Source organism: Gopherus evgoodei, chromosome 20 (genome assembly GCF_007399415.2).
Source record: "Gopherus evgoodei ecotype Sinaloan lineage chromosome 20, rGopEvg1_v1.p, whole genome shotgun sequence".
NCBI classification, from domain to species: Eukaryota; Metazoa; Chordata; order Testudines; family Testudinidae; genus Gopherus; species Gopherus evgoodei.
In genome coordinates this window covers 9,481,694-9,498,731 of record NC_044341.1, presented here as the reverse complement: position 1 = coordinate 9,498,731, position 17,038 = coordinate 9,481,694, and the positions used below count along the sequence as shown (strand labels likewise).

Below are 17,038 nucleotides of genomic sequence, written 5' to 3'. Positions count from 1 at the left end.
TCACAGGTATTTAGGTGCCTAAAGCCCATTGAAATCAATGGGAGTTGGTACCTATCTTTGGGAATCTGGGCCCCCAGTCTGTAAATGGGGGCCTGCATGACTTGCCCAGTGTGTTAGGAACAGAACCCAGGAGTCCTAGCTTACTGTTCTCACGAAGGAACCAGAAACAATTCCCTTCCTTCACTGGGACATTCACGTCAATGCCATATTACTCTTTTGGCCTGTTTCCCAGCTTCCTGCGGTCTCTGCACAAACGCTCGGTCTCCTGCTCTCAGAAGCATCTCCCCAAACCAATGCACATTAGCTGCTACCCACACGCACGCTCTCCCTGTTGTACCGAGGACGCTTCCTGCTGGGCTGGCATTTTAATTCCCAGGGAACTGTTCCCTTTGTGATGGATGAGACATGAAGACCGCCTGGCATCTGACAGGAGGTGAAATCCAGCAGGTGGCCGGGTAGTTAAACTAATACGCCATTTATTTTAATTCTCGGGATAGCAATTACTGAGCGAGAGGCACGTTTAGCACTCCAGGGCAAGGGGTGTTTTAATTATGCACGAGGCAGAGCTCTCCAGGCTGACAATGCCTCTGTCATGTGTGCAAGAAATAAAGCCTCACTTTGCCTCTTTAATGAATCCCTGGGAGTACAAGGGAGCCTGAAATAGTTGCAGAGAGAGACGTTCGCCAGAGGTGGAGGACACAGACACACGTTCCGAGACGGTGAGTACCCAAACCTGCTGTGATCTTAGGGAACGTCCTCACTTGGAGCTGCGGGTCTGATTCCCAGCTCAAGGTGACCTATCCAAGCAGCAGGAGGGGCTGGCCACCCTAGGATGTGCCTGTCCAAGACCACAGGTATCCTCACAGGCATCCCGACCCCAGGCCCCTGGAAGAGAGCTCAGGAAACACACATTGGGGGTGACCTAGCCTGGTTCTCCCTAAGATCCCCTGGCACAAACAGCCTGGCCCTGATTCTGATCTCACATGCACTGGTGCAATTTCAGTGACTGCACTGAGGTTTCCTGTGTTCGGAGGGGGAAGAACCATTCCTTCCTTCTGATTCTCAACAGGGCTTGGTGGTGCATCCAGGCTGCTCCCATTCCCTTCTGAGTGGGAGGCTTAGCCAGTCATTTCTGGACCCTGGGCCAGGGCTGCTGCAAGGCCCCAGCGCACGCCCTCAGGGAGTGTTATTGCTCCCATTTTACAGAGGGGAAAAATGAGGCAGAGAGATGGTAATTGACTTGCCCAAGCTCTCGCAGTGAGATTGTGGCAGAGGCAGGAACGGGGAGATCCAGCCCTGTGTCCAGTCACAGCACCCCCTTTCCCATGGGCACCCCTTCACGGAGACTCTCAGGGTCCTGGTCATGCTTTACTCCATTGTAGCAGGTTCTCCTTTTCTGGGCCCCTTTCCCTTCTAGTCTCTTCCATGCGAGAACCCCAATCAGGGCTGCCCTGTGCTCCAGGGTCCTGTTTCTCAGCGAGGGCTGCTTCCCTCTTTCCCTCTGTCATCAGTCCTGTGCAGCCACGCCAAGCCGCAGGACCTGGTAGCCTCACCAGGGTGCACTGCTCCAGGTACCTGACGTAACACCTCTAGCCACCCACTTGGCAGGCAGGATCTGACGGAGCACGTCTCTGCCGTTCTGACCCATCCACAATCTCATCCCACTGGGTTCACAGTCCACACGAGACCCGGGAGGCTGGGCTTCTGCTTGCTTTCCGGTTCACAGATTGGTCGCCTCGGCCCTTCGAGCCACACAGAGAAACGCCACCAGCAGCAAAGCCGCTGGGGAGGGCTACGGGGAGGCTTTCACAGAGTTAATGCTTCAGCCTCTGCAGGTGAGACTGCTAGGGGCCTTTGGAATTCTGATGATCTTTTCTCATTTCCCCGACTCTGCGGAGTCTCTCTGCAGCCCCTGATAATCTGCTCCACCTGATGACACACGCAGCCCACATATTAACCTCCCGCTACCTCCTAATGCTAGCGGTCGACGATGGCTCTAATGCTGCTGTCCTGAGAGGCCTTTCCTGTTGATCTGATCTCCCTGCGAGACGGAGATATTCTGAATCTATTATGGGGCTGCCACAGGGCATCTGTCACTGAGCAGAGAAGGGCAAGGACAGAAAGCCTTGGCGGGCTCCAGAGAGAGCCACCCTCTCTGCCCGTTTTGGTGCCAGGCCTCATGATCCCAGTGAGCACTGCCATCTACCTATTCGCAAAACAGCTAGAGCAGTAGCAGATGACAGCTGCCCAGGCTCGCTGCCTTCACCCTGGTCTGGACAAGACCCACCTTTCAGCCTAGGAGGTAGCTCAGTGCCTTAAGACCTGTTCCAGCCTTGGCATGTTCTGAGACTGCCGACAAAGGGGGCTCTGATGTGGAGACTTAGCCACTAGGGAGAGCTTGGCAGCGATTAAGGTGCCAGCCTGGGACTCACAAGGCCTGGGTGTAATTCCCAGCTCTGCCACAGACTCCCTGGGTGACCTTGGGCAAGTCACTTCCTCCCTCTCTGCCTCAGTGTCCCATCTGTACAATGGGGATAACGGCCATGCCCTGCCTCACAGGGTTGTATGAAGATAAACACGACAGATCAGGAGCTGCTCTGACATGATAGTGATGGGAGCCATGTGAGTACAACCGCCAGGAAGCGCACCAGCCGTCAGATGGTTGTGGGCTTTGTCACAACCAACCAGTGATCTAGAGGCAAAAGAAGGTGCTGTATCCTGTGCCCAGAGCAGCCAACCCCCAGCATCATTGTTCTGAACCCAGTCACTACTTCAATGCGAGATCCTCAGAGTTTGAAAGGGCCAGTAGCCGTATTAAACCTTAGCTAGAGTTGACTCAAGGAACAAATGATCTTTGGTTAATGAAGAGACCTTTAAAAAATACCAACATATATATCTTCCCCGAGGCTTTGCAGCCAAAGTGTGGCCCCCTGGGAGCTGCCATTCCCAAGACTCCTATGATCTGACAAGCACCAACTGTCCCCTCCCCTTGGGGAAGAGAGAGGAGAACAAATGGGATCCCCCCAACTCTTCCCCGTGCTGCACTACAGGATATAATTGCTGCTGACGGGTGGAGCCATCCCAGGGATGTGCAAACCGAACACCAGTCTAGTGATGCTGTTATGGTCCATAATGACACCCCGACCCCGGCTGGAGGGACGAGCTCAATAGGCAACGCATGCAGTTTGGAATGGCAATGCTCTCTGGATGCACAGCTTCAAACCCTACCAAGGCTGTCTCAGCCCTCCCGCCTTGGGAGGTAGCTATACCGAGTCCCATGCACCTGACTGTGTGAGGGTCTTTCAGACGAGCCTTGAGAACTGAGCTCCTCCTGGCTGGCGGTCAAAGGTCCCCAGGCTATTTCTGAGAGAGGATGTGGGGGGGTCTTTAACCAGCGTTTTCCCTCCCACCAGCACTGCATGGCACACTGGGTGCTGCCCCCTGCCTCAGAGGCAGTTGCATTTCTGGTGTGCTGTTTATATAGGGCTTCATCCTGCTCCCCACTGAAATCCATGCCAGCTTTGCCATTGGCTGCAATGAGAGCAGGGACCGACCAACGCAACTTCAACTTAGGTGGCTTCAAGTGTCTGAGTTTGGCATTCGGTTAGATTGTGTGGATGGTGCTGGGCAGGATTTCAGGGCAAGGAAGGGGAGAGGGAAGGAAATGAAAGTACAGAGGGGCCCCATCCATTAGGACTCTGTGCAGAGCCCTGGGACCTCCATTAGGTGCTGCTCCAAGTGGCACTGAGATACTCCAGAGGAAGACATCTAAGGTGCCCCAGCAAGGAGACATCATGGAGAGCAGGGTGAGGGTTTAGAGAAGCAGAGATTGAGGCAAAGCGAAAGGATGTGGAGAAGCTAGAGAGAGAGTGTGTGTGGCAAGGGGACCACTGCAGTGGTGCTACCAAGAGCCACTGTGAGTAGCATGATGTGGGGACACCCTGACGGACGGTGCATGGTGAGAACACAGACCGGGAAGAGCAGTGCAGGGAATGCAGTCAGGGCAGATGTTTGTAGGGGACCCAGAGATCCAGCTCAGTGCAAGGTGAGCCCTGTATGTTCAGATTGCAAAACTGGGTCCCCCCCGGGACAGGCATGTCCTCTCAAACCCCTGGAGCTGAACTGAAGCGACCCACAGCTGGGGCACTGTGGGATCCATCGCACACTTTGATCTTCACTGCTGTAGTGTGCAGCCAGTGCCAGAGTCTATTTCCTATGTCCCTGGCTGCCTGGGGAGTATAAAATGCCCACTTGAATCTACTGGGCAGAATTTCATCCCTTTATATTTAAGCCTAGAGGCATCAGGACTTCTAACTGAACAACGGCCACTGGGATTCCTCATGACAGAGTATAAAAGAAACAGTCATTATCTTCCTCTCATTATTCCACTGTCTCTAACAATTCCCTCTGCTGGGTCTCATCTTGCTAACGGATGGCAATGGGCTTGAACTGAAACCTTGGATCGGAATGCGCGCATGCTGGGCGATAAGACATTGACCGTCAGGGAAGTGACTCATTGTTGACAACCATCATCAATAACAACAGCTCAGAGGAAAATGCAGGAATTGCCAGACAGGAGCAGACCAGGGGTTCATCTCATTCGAAATCCTGTCTCCAGCAGGGTCTAGCACCACTGTGGGGCCAAGAAACTCCAAAGTGAACAATTATAGAATTACCTGCCCACGGGGGCAGTCTGCCTAACCACCATCAGTCAGGGGGTGGCTTATGCCCTGGAGCCGATCTCACCTCACCTGAATGTTCCTGCTGCTGGAATCCTTCAGTCAGTGATTATTTGCAGTCACAAGAATGCCCGCTAGCACTGAGCTGAGCCTGACGCCACAACGCAGCCCTGCCGGAAAATCCCACTTGAACTAGTGAATCCAGAGATGCTAAGCACTCTCAACGTAGAGTAAAGTCAATGGGACCCGTAGCTGTTCAGCACCTCTCAAGATCAGACTCTATGGCTACATCGACACTGCAAAAAAAACAACAAACCAACACCCCAGAAACCTGGCAACGAGTCTCAGAGCCCAGAGCTACAGACTCGAGCTCGCATCATGGCATCTATGGTGTAGATGTTCCCATCTGGGATAGGGGCAGGCTCTGAGACCCACTTTCCTTGCTGGGTTTCAGAGCCCAGGCTGCAGCCTGAGAGGGAACGTCTACGCTGCTCTTTTTAGTGCCATCGCCGGACCCAGGCTCTGAGACTCACTTAGAGCGACTAGACAGCAAGTGTGAAAAATCGGGACGGGGGGGTGGGGAATAGATGCCTGTTGTAAGAAAAAGCTCCAAAGATCAGGACTGTCCCTATACAATCAGGACATCTGGTCACCCTAGACTCACTGCTGCTAGGGGTTTGGGGGTGTTTTTTGGCAGTGTAGACGCACCCATGGGTACTCCAGCTATACTCAGGTGGAAGGTGAATTTCCAGCTGGGGTAGCCAGATGCGCACTAGCTAGTGGGCTCACAATAGAAGTATAGTCACCGTGGCGGTGTAGGTGGCAGGACAGACCAGCCGCCCAGTAAGTCCCTAGCATCCCAGGCAAGACTGTCCTTGGGGCAGCAGCTAGCCATCCCGCTGCCTTCACCCCCATGACTATGCTCCTGTATTTAGCCACTAGGTCAGTTAAAGCTAGTGCACACACGTCTACCTGAGTTGGTAATAACACCTCCAGCTTGCGTGTAGATGGGATCTTAGCGGGTAAAGACTCTAACAACCATTGCAGTAATCCTCGTCATTACTAAACCAAGAAGTTCTGCCTAGAATCAATATTCCAACAAAACAACCTCCCCACCTGCCAAGGTGCTGCTATGGGCCAAGGGCCGAAAGCCTGGATCCAGATTCTAAGCACCACCATGTTAGGGGGTGTTCAGCTCTGGGGGGGGTTCGTTTTGGTTCTGCTCCAATAAAAATATTTATGCTCGGTGGGGGAGGGAGGGGAAGGGGAGAAAGTATCATTCCTCTCTGCCAGAATTCTGGAAAAAAGCAAATCTAGTATTAGAGGGGCAGCCGGGCTGATCGCAGATAAGAGCAGCTCTCACTAGATTATTTGAACTTTAATACAGAACAGGCCAGCCCTGCCTTTCACTTCCCATCACGGAAATTAAGCAGTGATTTATACAGAGGGATGGGACGGGGGAAGATGACTAGAGAAATTACCCGTCTGTTAGGTGACTCTAAATGTTCGAGGCCAGATCTTCAGCTGGTGTAAATCATCACAGCCAACAAAGCAATGGCCATTCACATCAGTGGAGGATCTGATTCTCAGCCAGGAGAGACATCTTTTCCTCCCCTCTTCCTCTATGTCTTTGCATTTTTATTGGCTAACGACATTCCAGTGCACTATTTAACTTGGTCCAGAGCCTCAACTCGTGTGGAGTTTCCTCCATCCCTTAGGGATTTCCCCCATAAATCACTGGATTGCAGTACATCTCAACATCAGTCATGACTTACTTTTCATAGTCCAAGTTATCCTTGTCACAGCGCGTGTCCTTGTGTTTCTCCCAGTCTTTGCCATGTTTGCAGGTGGTCAGGGAGATGATCTCCTTGCCATTATGGATATGGTGTAATGCGTTCCTGGTGTCAGAGCCAATGCCAGTCAGATACCTTTTCCCTTTAAAAGCCAACATGTACTTTTTCTTAGGAGGCACAGAGTTCTGGTACAGCCAGCCTCTCTCCCCACCCTTCTGAGGATGCTCCTTTGAAAACAAGGGAATGGAGATATCAAAGCCAGGCCTGAAGTTCTCAACATAAAAACTTGCCTTGGCCAGGATGGCCTGTCCAATGTCAAAGCCCAGATCTTCGGTGTAATTCGGCCAGGTGCCTGAGTAAAGATTAAATATCAGATGGTTTCGGCCGTCATTCCATAGAGGGAAACCTTGGATTTTATCATTGATGTTGTGGACATACTGGATGGAGAGATGATCTCTATCCAAAGTATCAATATTTAGGATAAAGAGGCAGGCTTCTTCTGGGTTGGAGGTGTAGTATCGGGACTCCTCAATGGATGTGATTATTTTGAGGTAACTTTCTGACACCGGGTCCTCTCTCTCCATGGGGTAGACAAAGACCTTGAAACCATGTTTCTCACACCTGGAAAAATCAAAGCAAGTTTCCATGCGGCACCTGCTATGCTTATAAATGTTAATTCTTGACTCCCTTCTGGCTTTGGCGGATTGTTTGTGGTGGCCTCCATCGCTCTGAAGTTCTTCGGGATCTGCAAAGCTCTTGAGGAGGGACCTATCTGTCCAGCGGGGCCAGTTCTTCAGCACTGTGGCTTTCTTTCTGGAGAGGAAGGCCAGTCGTCTTATTTGGTCTCCTCCAAAGAAGAAAAGCAGAAGCCAAGAGGCAAAGAAAGTTATGAAAATGTATTTCTTCCTGGTCTGCATATGTTCATCTGGAACCCTGACTCCTCATTTGAACCAGGAGGAGGTGAACTTAGTCAGCAGGTAGATTCAGAAAGGAAGATCATTCCGGTGGGCTCAGAATGGAGGATTGCAATCCAAAGTCCACTAGCCAATGCCAGCTTCCGAACTGGAGTGGGAGCAATTAGGAGCATGTGTTTTGTATCCTGTCTGTTTCGGGACTTCGGAGCACGGTATTAACCCTGGAGGCTCTTCCAGCATTTCCAGCACCGCACATGTCAAATTGGACTCTTCTTGCTTTTCTTATATAAAATCCGTTCTCCCACAAAGATTTAATAGCAAAACATTAAATAGAAAAACATTCGTTTCTGTACCCTTCAATTTCTTGACGCCGTACAAGATTTCCAAACTCTCTGATTCTGTCTTCTAAAACGCAATACTTATTTCAGCATGAAATTGGGTTAAGCAACAACCATTATTCTACCACTGCTTGGCCTGGCTCTTAAACCCCTGGAGAGAAAAGTTACAGCATACCTTTCTCTTGGGTTAATATTCTGTGTCATTTTAATCAGCTCCCAAACGCTTCTGTGTCTTAGTTCAGATGTAGGATTTTTTCCCCCAGCCCCTTCAGACTTCTTCTCTATGTATCAAAAGTTTACACTTTCCTGCACGCAGCAGATAAATGTCTCTCTGAGTGGCTCATTCTAACGCTCTCACTTAGAAAGCTTTTCCTTTCCACTTCTGCCAGCTTTTAATCTCAGTCTCCTCTTTACCTTCAATGGTCCATAGATAGAGATCACCGCTTCCCCTGCCATTAAAGAGCTTCAATAGAGCAGCCGGGGTTCCAGTCTCCTGTCCTTCGATTGTTCTGTCTGTAGAGCTTTGACGTCTAGCTTCTTGCTGGGTTTGGGGAGCATTTCCAGTTAAAGAGATGGCAGTGCTGAAAGCGTGGCGCCCTGCCCTTGCCGCAAATGATCAAACCACCTCTTGGTCACTCATTGATCAGGGTTATACTGCCATCCTCAGCCTCATTAGAGAGTCTTTGGAGGTCTTTTAGGAGTAAGCTCTCTGCTCTTTCTGCCTGTTATTAAGCTCTCTCTTTCTCTTTATCCCCTTTGGTTTGCCCTTTCTCGCTGAGCGGAGAGTTATTTCTGTATGTGTATGGGGGGGGGGTTATCTCTCACTTCTCTGGGTGTATGAAGAACTATGCTCTCTCGTCTTCCCTTATGTAATTAGCCCCCTCTACCTCTGTGTGCATGTATGGCATGTACATATTTATATACATATGTCCTAGTTACTGTACACAGTCACCTTTCTCTGTTTCCGTGTCCCTCCTCTCTAATCCAGGATTCATTTCTTCTTGCTCTCCACTCACCTTCTCTTCTGTCACTCTCTATTAAACCACATTTATCTCGTTTCTCCCCAACCCTCTATGTTTCTCTTGCTGACTACTTAGCCTGATCTCTTTCTGGGTATGTATCTGGCTTGATCGCCTTGCGTCTCTCGGTACTTCTGTCTATTTTGGTCTCTTCCTCTCTGGGTGTCTATCTTGCAATCTCGCTTTCTCTATTTATTTTGATTTTCCATTTCTTTCTGATCCCGCTGTGCTTATTTCTAGCCACCAATCCAGGTCTAGTCATCTATTTCCCTACTTGTGTTCTCTCCCTCCTCCTCCGGCTGCCAAGCAGCAGCTGTTACACAGCGTTCTAATGCCTCTTTCACAACATTCCATCCCGGCCCCGCCCACTCGTCTCTCATTCGTCCACCAGCTCCTCAGAGGGCGGGGCTTCTACTTAACTCCTTCCTAACCGAGCCTCAAAAGAGGGGAGGGGCAGGGAAGGGTCCAGGGCTTGCTCTCCGATTGGCTGTTAGGCGGCTGCCCGCAAGAAGGGGCTCTGCGAGCCTACGTGTGCAGCGAATCCCAAGCGTCTTCCCTGCTCCTGTCTCATCTCGTCCCCATGGGGGTGCAGCTGCCCACTCCAACAGGAGCTGCAGGATAGTCCTAACAGTGATTCATATATAGGGGGAATCCAGGGGATTCATTCTCCACCTGCACCCCTTACAGGGATGTGATTGGCGTAGGGAAGTGCCAGGGGGATCTTCTCTCCATCCCCCCCAGCCAGAATGGAATCAGACCTGGCTTTACTTAGAGAGAAAGCTAAATAACCCCCACCACATCCACCTGACTTCATAGTGATTTGCTTGTAAGGGGGATTTTCCCCACGCCCTGCTACTGAAGAGTCCTGGCGGTGATTTATTCTTAGAATAGGATGAGCAAGAAAAATTCACACACCCTGCTGCATCTTAGCCGTTCATTGTGGGCAGGAAGATGGAAAATATCCTGCGTGGCCTCTGAGTATTCAGAGCAGAGATCTGGTTGTAGGAGAAGCAGGGAAGTGTCCCCATAAAATGTCTTTTGTCAGGGAGGGAGAATGCCAGGAAATCCAACCCTCTCCCCTCTCTCTTACCCCCACCACACAGACACTCCTGTAGCCTTATCAGCAATTTATTTGTGCTCCCCTCTGCCAGTCACTGTGCCAGCAAATTTGGAGCCTGCTGCTGATTACAAAGCTCTTGGCACAGCAGGAGAGAGAAAGAATCAGCTCTCAAACTTTCTGGAAAATGACTATTTAGAGATATAAGAGCCCTGAAAGCACTGGGCCTAGTGAACTCCATTGAATTCAGTGCACCTGATTCTCCTAGCTGACCAAGGTGATGTCATTGACCTCAATGGAGTCAATCCAGATTTGCCCTGGTGTAAGTGAGAGAAGATGCAGTCCCAGGGCCGTTTTTAACACACTACATTCTCAGCTGATCAACTTATAATAATGTTTCTTTGGTTCCGTGTTATTTGGATTCCCACAAAATCCCGCTGGGCCAGAGAGAACTATTCTGGTTTAAACTGGCAGGGGAGCTGCCTTCCTGACTGGAAATTAATTTGATGAGATACCCCCAGTGGTGTCTCGCCAGGTTTTCCTAAAGTCAAGGTAGCAGCACCTTGTTTGCCATGTGGGAGCACCAGTGTTCCTTGCTGACTTGAACTGGTAAGAAGCTGACTCTAGTAGCTAGAGTCAGCAAGGGAGTGTCAGGACCCTGGGCTATTTTCTCAGCTGTGCCACTGACATTTTAACCTTTAACCCACCTTAACCTCAGTTTCCATTAAATATATATTTAACAGGGCCACCCGGGGGGAGGGGGGGCAAATGGCGCAATTTGCCCCAGGCCCTGCAGGGGCCCCGGGAGCCGCTTCAGGTTTTCGGCGGCACTTCGGCAGCGGGCCTTTCACTCGCTCCAGGTCTTCGGCGGCGGGTCCTTCAATGCAGCAGAAGACAGAGCGAGTGAAGGACCCGCTGCTGAACTGCTGCTGAAGCCTCGGAGCACAGTCCAGTGAGTACAAGCACCACTAGCGGCGGGGGAAAAAATAAATAGCTGCGATCGGCGACAGCTCTGCTGTCGCTTCATTCTTCGGCTGCAATTCGGCAGTGGGTCCTTCCCTCCAAGAGGGACCAGACACTGAATTACGCTGAAGACCCGGCCCTGCCCCGGGCCCCCTGAATCCTTGATATTTAATACCCATGGTAGCCTCGTGCCTCACAGGGCTGTTGTGAAAATTAATATTTGTAAAGTGCCTTAAGAGCATAGCCTACAGGTCCAAGGGGTATTTACAAGGGCGTAAGTTAAGGCTGTAATGGAATAAGCCTACAAGAACTTAGCTAAACAAAGCATAAGGCTCAAAACCTTTAGCATAAGCAGCTAACCAGGAATAACCCTAGCTCATAAGATATCACAAGATAGGATGCTGTAATGACTAAACTGCTGGCAGGTAACCACAAAATGCTAGTTTATATCAGCCTGGTGGTGAGGGATAGCTCAGTGGTTTGAGCATTGGCTTGCTAAATCCAGGATTGTGAGCTCAATCCTTGAGGGGGCCATTTGGGGCAAAAATCTATCTGGGGATTGGTCCTGCTTTGAGTAGGGGGTTGGACTAGATGAGGTTCCTTCCAACCCTGGTATTCTATGATTTTTCCATTAGGAACATGAGCAGATGCCTGACCACAAGTGTGCTGTGGTAACTAACTGAGGTATGTGCTGAAAAGCTTGACTGAAAAGGCCTAGTAACCTGAGGGAGAAGGGTGCCTCACCAATACTAGGGAATGGAATGACAAATCAGGGGGAAGGGCTGAGCCCCCTACTGAATGTGCCTTCGGCAGAATGGCATCAGCGTAACACGTTATAAAAGTTGTGTCCTGGCCTGTGTGCCTTGGGAGATGTAACTCTTGGGAGATGCCAGGATGACGACCATTGGTGGTGATGATGTTAAAGATGATGATGACTGATACTTTGGGTACTTTTGCAAGGGATGGTGGAAGGATGTGGATGCTCAGACACACCTGCTGTGTGATTTCTATCTGCCTTGCTGGGTTTGGGACTTTATTAATTGTGTGAATAAGACAATTGCAGATTCAGAAGGTTTTTCCTAAGTGTAAGTGGGGTAACCGTGCGGGACAGAATGGTTCCCAACTAACCAGTAATTCTAATAATGCTGGGCCTGATCTTGGGACAAGGGCTTACCAAACCTCCATGTCTTAATTGGGACTTCTTAGGCAATACACAGTCAATAGTAGATCAGGGAACAAGATCCTGGGAGGGGATTCTCTTTCATCCCATCTCTTTCCTGGGCCCTGATGATCACATTCTCCATGCCCTTCCATCCTTTTTACTGCTTCCCTTCTCCCCCTCTTGCCAGCCTTCCAGCTCCTTGCAAAGCTTCACAGGATCTGGAATTCAATCCGCCATTATTTTTGCAGGCTGTAGGCTAGTTTCCCGGATGTTAGTTTCCCAGGTCCAGATTCTGCTGTCTGCCATGTCTGTGAAGCCAATGGGATTAACTCACTATTGCGGGGGAGGGGGCAGAATTTGGCCCCTGGGCTATCGGGAAAGTGTGAGGGCAGGGACTGTGCTGGTACCCCAAACAAAAATATACTGAACAATGATGGCCTGGTTTTCAAAGGTGCTGAGCAGTGCCCTGCAGCTCCCATTGACGCTTCTGAAAGACTGTGGAGCATCTCTGCAATCCCAGTGTCACTACATCTCCTGGTTTCTAGCTCCAGATCCCTGCCATCCTCGCTGGGTCCCTGGCTTTACTCCCTCCCTCTCCTGTCCTCTGTCCCTCCTTATCCTTTCAACCAGCGATAGTCACATGCCCTTTCCCCAGTGCTAATTCAATCAAATCTTTGCCATCCAGCTCCCTAGCTGCCCTCACTCTGAGTGGGCTCCCGGCTCCCATCCCCAGCTCCTGCCTCTCTCATCAGTCTGTTTCCATGTCATTAATCCTCACTCTTTGTTCCTATTTGCCTTCTTAATCCTCCTTATTCTCATTTTCTTCTCAAGCCTCCCTGTCTTGCAAGTCCCCTTATGAATGGCTGCCAGGGTCAGGCCGGTCACAGTGGGGATTTTCCCTTGTAAGGAAGACAAGTTGATACCAAGATGATTCAAGGATCACACTCTCTGCGATTTTCTGCCTCCACCTGACTGGGTTAAAAGGCTTGTGTTATAACCGGGGCTTGGGGAGGTCTTTCATCACTGATTCAGTGGCACACAGGCTAGCTTGTGGGAGCTGGATGGCTCCGGGTATCAGTTGTAGGCGACTGAAACTTTCTGTTTCGCAGGCTGTGCCAGCAGAGACCACACACTCTACCAGCTGAGGCTGTTCCATGCCATGGGTGAGATGAAGTGGAAAGTCTCAGTCTGGTTCCTAAGAGAGATGGATTCACTTTGCAACTGGCATTAATTGCTCTCCTTCCCATCTTGCCCTGGTTCACTGCGTCAGCAGCGGCCAAGGGAGAACAACTCCCCTCTTGCCCTGAGATGTGGCATCACTCCAGGACCAGGTGAAGGCACCTTGGCAGCATGGCATGGGGGCAGCTTGCCCCGCCACTGCCCAGGCTGTACCTACTCAGGGTGTAAACTGAGGGCCGGGTCCAGGGCTGTGAAGCCAGCATCCTTCACGAGCATGAAATTCTCTTGAAAGAGAAACCACAGAGCAAAGATGATTTTTTTTCTTCGTGCCCTTTACTGCTCCTTTGAAGTTCACCTTTAAAAAAACCAAACCAAACACTCCCTGCGTTTTGGATCTGAGCTCAGCACATGGGAAGCTGCAGGTCTCCAGAGTCGGGGAGAAAACGAGCAGGACTGTTGTACATCTAAGAGCTGTTCCTGCTCCGTCTGAAGTCAGTGGGACAATTGCTGCTGATTTCAATGTGTGCAAGAATGAGCCTATAACATATGTCAAACCCTGGCATTCACTGAACAATGATGTTTATGTGAAGCAGCCCTTATTTGTAATGGTACGAAGAAGAGCCTGCTTTGATCACCCACTGATTTCCTCAACTCCTAACAAAAGCACTAAAGGCAAATAATCTAACAGTTTGGAAATGCATGTTTCATGTTGCCTAGCAGTCTAAGCCAGGGTCTGGAAAGAACCTGGGAGTTCTTCCTGTCTCTGCCACTGACTATACATGTGATCTTCAACAAATTACTTCACCAGTGACTCAGTTTCCCCATCTATCAAATGGGAATAATATGACCCTCACAGTGGAGTTGTGAGCCTTAATTAATGTTTGCTAAAAGCTTTGAGATCCTCCAAGGGAAGGTAACAAAGGAATGCTGATTATTATTAGTCCAACTGCGTATAAACCCACATTTTAGGTAAGTATGAGAGAACAGATGAACCACACAATAGGAAGGGATTATTGAGCAAACACTTGGTTTAGCCTAATACGTTCATTATTTTTATTATTGTTGTTTGTATTACAATAGACCTGGCCCTAGCTGAGAATGAGGCCTCTTGTGCTAGGATCTGTACAAACACATAGGAAGAGTGTGTCAGTCCTGCCTGCCCCAATGAATTCACAGATCTCTGACCCCATGGCACCTCCAGTGCAGTACCAGGCACAGACTTGCAACACACCAACTTGCATGAGAGTAAATCTGGGCACAGCTGGGACAATGGGCATCACGGCTCACTGCAATAAAGAAGTGGGACAGGAAAGACTAGGGTGGAAACAATGGATTGGAAAGCAAGGCAATAGTCCAGGGGGCCGAGTGATACGGAACAGGAGAGCAGGTATGATCTCTCTGCTGGCGTTAAGGTACAGTGAGTCCGGCTTCCACCCTTAGGACTGTAAGTCAGGGGCCCATTTCACATTGGGGATTATGGGATCATGAGAGATGCTGGCTGTTCTCAGGGTCAGTTCCTCTGGCAAGCTCTGGCCCCATGCGTTTGTCCACGTATGGAACCAGGTAACCCACCTTAGTGGCCCAGATCTGGAAACTGTGTCCCAAGGGGCCAAATCTTAGATCCTTGAAGTGAATGGGGTTTTTGTCATTCAAAGGGAATAGGATCTGGCCCACATCTACACCTCTAGGGGGCCACAATGTAGGCCACAGACTTCCACAGTGCATCTTGTGACTGTATCTTTAATACAGAGATGCAGCATCCACAGACTACAAGTCCCATCGTGCAATGCTCTGCCTTGGCTTCAGCTGCTTGGATTAATCTGAAGCTTTGCATGCTGGGATCAGTAGTCTTTGGAGCCCAACATCTGGATTAAAAGTAAATGCGGGTCCAATCTGCTGCCTTTTGTGCAGATTAAGGGTGGGATTTTCAAAAGCATTTAAGGAGTTTAGAAGCACAAATCCCACTGAAAGTCAGGGGGACTTGTGCTCCTAAATCCCTGGAAAATCAATCCCTAAGTAATTAAGTGCATCCCTTGAACTCCTGGCTAATCACAACCACATCCTGGAGCCCCTCTGCTCTCCAGAGGCCAGGGCTGCTCCTAACAGCCCTGCTACATTTGAGCTGTTTTAAAGATACAAGGAAACTGACATCATTGCTTCCTTTGAAGCACTAGCTATAAATGACACCATCAGGGTTTTAATAAAGTGTTTTGGAAGTGCTGTGTTTGATGTCTATAAAATATTAAAAGGAATCCAAAGCCAAATTTGTACTTGGGTAATTTTATTCTCCTGCGAGTGCATTGCACCAAAATATAAACAAATAAATAAATAAAATAAAAAGCAAAATTTGTCTTTTAAGTAACAATATGTTACATATGAAAGGGATTCCTTTCTGGCTCAAATGTCAGGAGCCTGCATCTTTGGAGCAGCAGGTTGCTTTAGTGAATGGGGGGATGAGCAGACCACAGCTTCTGGAGAACTCCAGAGGGACAGAAGCTCCATCATGGAAGGAGTTGCCATCATCTGTGGATGAGCAAGGGGAAACAAGTGAATGGGCCAGGCCTCATTTGCATTTCTATTATGTGACAATTTGATCAGATTTCAATTAAGATTTAATTTTGGGGGGGCAATTAAATGTCGTTACCCCTGTCAAGGAGGAAAAAGGCAAGAGGATGGCACCCACAGTGCATGAGGAAGGGGTCACCCTAACGTAAACCACAGTAAGGCATGGTTGGGTACCAGAGCCTGATTAAAGCTAACACAAGATGGAAGGAATAAGATGGTTATTTTTTGTAGGGAGTGATTTTTTTCATGTGGTATGATGTCTATCTCTCGATACATGGCATAGAGCAAAGACTGTATTTCAGTGTGTTAAATGAATTGTGTAGTGAATAAGTCTGAGGTGGCCTAGGTGGAAACCTCAAAGAGCTATATCCCAGTTGAGGACTCTGGTGTTGGTTTCCCTATCTAGCATGAAAGCTGCTATCACTTCAGCTGGGGTAGGTGGTAGGGTACAGAAAACCCTGGTGTAGCCAGCCCAAGCAATGCTTCCCTTTGGGACTGGAGATGGACCTGCCTGGATTTTGGATTCCACCATGCCTTGAGGACAAACTGTAAGTGGAGCAGTCTGGAGGAGGGCAGAGGCTACTGCTGGAAGGAACGTTTTGCCACTTTACTCCCTTGCAACTGTGAGAGGAAGCCTGAGGTTAAGACTATTGCCAAGGCACCTAACATGGGGTGTTTGAGCAGGACAGACCCCCCCACCCCCCACCCAATAGCAAGTGTTGATTTGTTAATTGCTGGCTTTCCCAAGGTTACTCTGTGTCCCTTTCCCCCCACCCCCAAGTTCTCTCTGTTTGAACCCCCTGGACTCAGTGCTTGCAAGCAGGGAAGTATTGCCAGGGAAGGTAATTTCGTTTTCCCAGGTTTCTAAGTGGGGGTTTGAGCCAGTGTTATTCCAGGTCTCAGAACCCCTAGGTGGTAACTGAACCTGGATCCTTGTACAGCCAACAACACCTGCAGAAGGGTTATGTAACTATATAGACCAGTATTGTTAAAGCGGTCCAACTTGTGTGTGAAGGTGAGTTCCCAGTGAGGAGCCAGCTGTGGTGACTCAATTAGGGTGAACTGCAAAGAATGGGGCAGCCAATCCCCATAAAGCTGGTGGATATTCCAATACTGAGATTCACCAAACCAGCATAAAACAGCTTCTTTATGACCTTATTGGTTACTCAGAAGTCCAAACAACATAGTTCCCTTAAAGTGATCCTGCCTCAGGCCTCCATCCAGGTACCCATGTCAAATATGACGAAAATTTCTGTAAATCTTACTTCGTCACATAAAATAACAGGTTCTACCAATCCCAAAGGATTGGACACGTTACCTCCCAGGTTAATGAATGTTTCAGATCATACCCAAACCCGTGCTACAGCCA

At 49.5% G+C, this 17,038-nt stretch overlaps 1 protein-coding gene across 1 annotated transcript in view; it reads right to left on the bottom strand.

Moving 5' to 3' along the window:
- Positions 1 to 9,045, bottom strand: part of EXTL1 (exostosin like glycosyltransferase 1) — a 47,072-nt gene extending 38,027 nt beyond the window's left edge. Inside the window, exon 1 of the mRNA XM_030539352.1 lies at positions 6,455 to 9,045. Coding sequence (XP_030395212.1) covers positions 6,455 to 7,389 — 935 coding nt within the window. The 5' untranslated portion in view covers positions 7,390 to 9,045. The remainder of the gene's footprint in view (positions 1 to 6,454) is intronic.
- Positions 9,046 to 17,038: the final 7,993 nt, after the last annotated feature.